General features: G+C 51.5%; 1 protein-coding gene across 1 annotated transcript in view; it reads left to right on the top strand.

The window, feature by feature from the left end:
* The window catches only part of LOC107122231 (sodium/potassium-transporting ATPase subunit alpha-3-like), a gene marked incomplete at its 3' end in the record, with an annotated part of 39,888 nt that overhangs the window by 6,185 nt on the left and 29,569 nt on the right, over nucleotides 1-4,134 (top strand). Inside the window, 2 exon segments of the mRNA XM_015425267.1 lie at nucleotides 1,821-1,946; nucleotides 3,250-3,309. Of these exon segments, the coding sequence (XP_015280753.1) occupies nucleotides 1,821-1,946; nucleotides 3,250-3,309 (186 nt within the window).

Genomic DNA, 4,134 nt, shown 5'->3' with positions numbered 1-4,134 from the left:
TAGAGGGTCGAAGTGTCAGTCTGCAGTATAACAGCTAGATCTGTGAAGTAAACACTTGGACAGGGGGAAAAAAATTGGGGTTTGGGGCAAAATATCCTAGATCTTATTCAAATAGAATTGGCAACATAGGATTGGCAAGTACGGAATAAGCAGCTGAAGCAGGTTCCCCTGTCATCCATCCTTTGGTATTCGAAATGACAGCTGGCCCTTCTTCTCCAGAAAAGGAAAAGAGAGCCGGAGGTCTTGGAAGTTCACTCTTTTTGTTCGAGGAACGAAAAATGACACCTGTGTCTAAGTGATCAACCTCCGGGTGGTCTCCAGGTGACAAAGAACCATTCAGCTGGAGAAAAAGGCCAACTCTGGAAAATGGACTTTGTGGCATTACACGCCACTGAATTCCCTCTCCTCCCCCTAGGGTTGCCAACCTCCAGGCAGCACCTGGAGATCTCCCTCTATTACGGTTGATCTCCAGATGGCCAAGATCAATTCCCCGGAGAAAATGGCTGCTTTGGAGGGTGGACTGTATGGCATTATGCCTCGCTGAGGTCCCTCCCCTCCCCAAACCCCACCCTCACCAGGCTCCACCCCCAAAATCTCCAGGTATTTCCCAACACAAAGCTGGCAACCCTACCCAGGTCAGATAACCTGGCCTTGACTTGTTATTCCATTCCCTAAACCTTTTGTACTGTATATTTTCCCCAGGCTGAGAGAGTGCAGATCTTTTGGCTACTTCCCGGGGCTGCGAAATGCCGTCAAAACCCTAAAAAAGTTTCAAATGGCAAGCCTTCCGACTGACATCTGTCTGTCATAATTGCCCATCAGTGAACTATGTCCTGTATGAATGAGGAGGTCTTCGGACACTTGTGGAAAATGTTCAGCCGTGCGAGTGGAGTACCGCAAATGGCCTCCGTTTTTGTGGATTCAGCACAGAAAATGTAGGGTGGCCAAATGTCTTTTGGCCGGGAGCGGGGGGTTCCCGGCCTTTGTTTCCCCCTCAAATGGCGTGGCCCCGCCCCCAGCGTGCGACGTCACTTCCGGGTGACGCACATGCGGGGGTGGGGTTTTCCCCGGGCCCGGTTTTCGTCCCGTCGAAAATCGGGCCGTCAAAGCGGGGGATTCCCTGCCCCCCTGGCCCGATTTGGGAACCCTAGGAAAATGGGAAAGCCAAGAAGAGGTTCTTGGTTTATCATCCTGATTGTGATGGAACACAGTGGGCTGGAGTTTGTGAAGAAAAGGTCCAACGCCATGAGTCGGGGTCCCCCAACGTGGCGCCCATGGGCGCTGTGGGGCCTGCTGCCACATATCCTGGTGCCTGCCTTACGGGGCTAAGAGAGATTGGCTTGGCTGTACAGTTTCTTTAAAAATGTTGCATTGGTAGTGATAATTGTGGTGTGACTGAAGGTCCTCTGTGGCATACGTTCTGGGACCGGTTGCGCCTTCTGCGGCAGCCATTTTGTGGCAGCCATTTTGTTGTTGCACTCAACACGCTGTGTCGGAATTCCAAAGGTGCCCACAGGCTCAAAAAAGTTGGGGACCCCTGCCGAAAGTGTTAAGAGAGCTGCTTACGTTCTTAGATCCCCGCATCAGGGATACTCCTCGGCAGACCTTGTTGTCCAACACGTGTTTCCCCAAAGAAATTATGAGAAACCAGAGTTTCCTATTTGGGTTGGATCAGGTCCACCATATCCCCAAGAAGACGTGTCTAAATAGAACATCCGCCCTGTAAGATGTCGGCGTCTGGGAGACGCTCAAAGAAAGTAGTTCCGCGACCCACTTCGGTGCCTTGACTTCTGTTTCTTTCCTCCCCTCTTCCTACTCAGTACGGCCGCTCAGACAGCTACCGTGTGGCGACCACGCAAGACAAACATGACGAGAAGGAGTCGACTCACAAGGACAAAGCACAGAAAGCCCGGGACTTGGACGATCTGAAGAAAGAAGTCTCGATGGTGAGTCAGAACAGGGGCGCTGGCCTCAGAGGCTCAACCTCAACTAGCGAGTGGCTATTGGGCTTCGCTCCCAGGTCATTTCGGGTGTGATCCTAAAGAAGTTAGGGCTTTTTAGCTCGGAGAAATGATGACTGAGGGGGTGACATGAGAGAGGTTCACAAAATTATGCATGGGATAGAGAAGGCAGAGAAAGAGGTCCTTTTCTCCCTCTCTCACAATACAAGAACCGGTGGGGGCTCAATCAAATTAATGAGCAGTAGGCTTAGAACGGATAAAAGGAAGTCCTTCTTCACCTAAACGCATGGAATTCACTGCCACAGGAAGTGGTGGTGGCTACAAGCGCATAGACAGCTAATCAGGGCTATTTTGGGGCAGGAACACACAGGAACGGAGTTCCGGCTGGCTCCCAAGTTGGCCACGCCCAGCAGGAACTCATTAGCATAATAGGCCACACCCAACAGCAGAAACTCATTAGGATTGGCTACATTAGGGGTGTGTGGCCTAACATGCAAAGGGGTTCCTGCTAGAAAAAAGCCCTGGGTTTTGACAACAAACAAGGTAAACAGAATAAGAAGCAAAAGGTGGGTGTGGCTGGATGACCACACTTCTGGTAACATGGGGGTGCGGCCTAATATGCCAATGAGCTGTGTTGTCAGGGGTGTGGCCTAATATGCTAATGAGTTCCTGCTGGGCTTTTTCTACAAAAGCCCTGTGGAACACTCTGTCTGGGGCAGTGATGCTCTGTATTGTTGGTGCTTGGGGGGCAACAGAGGGAGGGCTTCTGGAGTTCTGGCCAATGCTCCCTCTAAGCTGTGGAGTCCTGTGAGCAAAAGTTCTACTTTGTGAGCTACTGGCATTAAAGCGGTGAGCGAGCGATTTGGCTGCTGCCTCAATGAGTTTGCTCTGGAGCCCTCCTTCCTGAGCCAAGATAAAAATGTGTGAGCCGGAAGCTAAAAAACTGGGAGCTAGCTCACACTAACTCAGCTTAGAGGGAACACTGGTTCTGGCCCCACTGGCGGGACCTCCTGATGGCACCTGGTATTTCTGGCCACTGTGTGACACAGAGTGTTGGACTGGATGGGCCGTTGGCCTGATCCAACATGGTGTCTCTTATGCTCTTGTGTTCTTATGATCTGACGCAGTCCTACTCCAGTTTTCCGTCAGTGAAATCAGTGCGTTTAGACTGGAGTAACTCTGCTTCAAATTAATCCGGCAGTGGTAGACTGTAGAGGGGGCAGGAAGGAACAGAAGGAGAGAGGAACGGCTTTCTAATTCTCATTCCATTTTGCATTTCTCCCCGCAGACGGAGCACAAAATGTCCATTGAGGAAGTGTGCCGAAAATACAACACAGATTGTGTGCAGGTAATGAAACCCAGGCAGTAAGCTCTCTCTCTCTCTCTCTCTCTCTCTCTCTCTCTCTCTCTCTCTCACACACACACACACACACACACACACACACCCCTCCCGTCCTATATTGGGGTGCTAGAGTCTCTCTCCCAAAGGACTAAGGATGATTTGGAGAGAATTGCAGCACTGCATGATTGTAACGGTTGGGTTTTATCTTCTGGAGAGAATTGGGGTGTAGGGGAATGAAAAGGAAATACTTCTCTACACTGCGAGGGATTGAGATGTGGATCTCACTGCCAGAGGATGCGGTGATGGCCACAGGAATAGACAGCATTAAAAGGGGATTAGGTAGATTCGTGGAGAATAAGCCTATCGACGGCTACCAGCCATGGCGGCTGAGGGGAATCTCCACATTCAGAGGCACTAATCCTCTGAATCGCAGAGCCAGGAGGCAACCTCAGGGGAAGGCCTCGGCCTCTGTGCCCTGTCGTTGGCCCTCCAGAGGAGCTGGTTGGCCACTGTGTGAGACGGGATGCTGGGCTAGATGGACCACTGGTCTGATCCAGCAGGGCTCTTCTTATGTTCTTACGAAGGCCTCGGCCTCTATGCCCTGTTGTTGGACCTCCAGAGGAACTGGTTGGCCACTGTATGAGACAGGATGCTGGACTAGAGGGACCCCTGGTCTGATCCAGCAGGGCTCTTCTTATGTTCTTACGAAGGCCTCGGCCTCTATGCCCTGTTGTTGGACCTCCAGAGGAACTGGTTGGCCACTGTGTGAGACAGGATGCTGGACGAGAGGAACCACTGGTCTGATCCAGCAGGGCTCTTCTTATGTTCTTA

This window comes from Gekko japonicus, unplaced genomic scaffold, assembly GCF_001447785.1.
Source record: "Gekko japonicus isolate JY-2015 unplaced genomic scaffold, Gekko_japonicus_V1.1 scaffold3934, whole genome shotgun sequence".
Classification (NCBI taxonomy): Eukaryota; Metazoa; Chordata; class Lepidosauria; order Squamata; family Gekkonidae; genus Gekko; species Gekko japonicus.
This window is presented reverse-complemented; position numbering and strand designations above follow the sequence as displayed.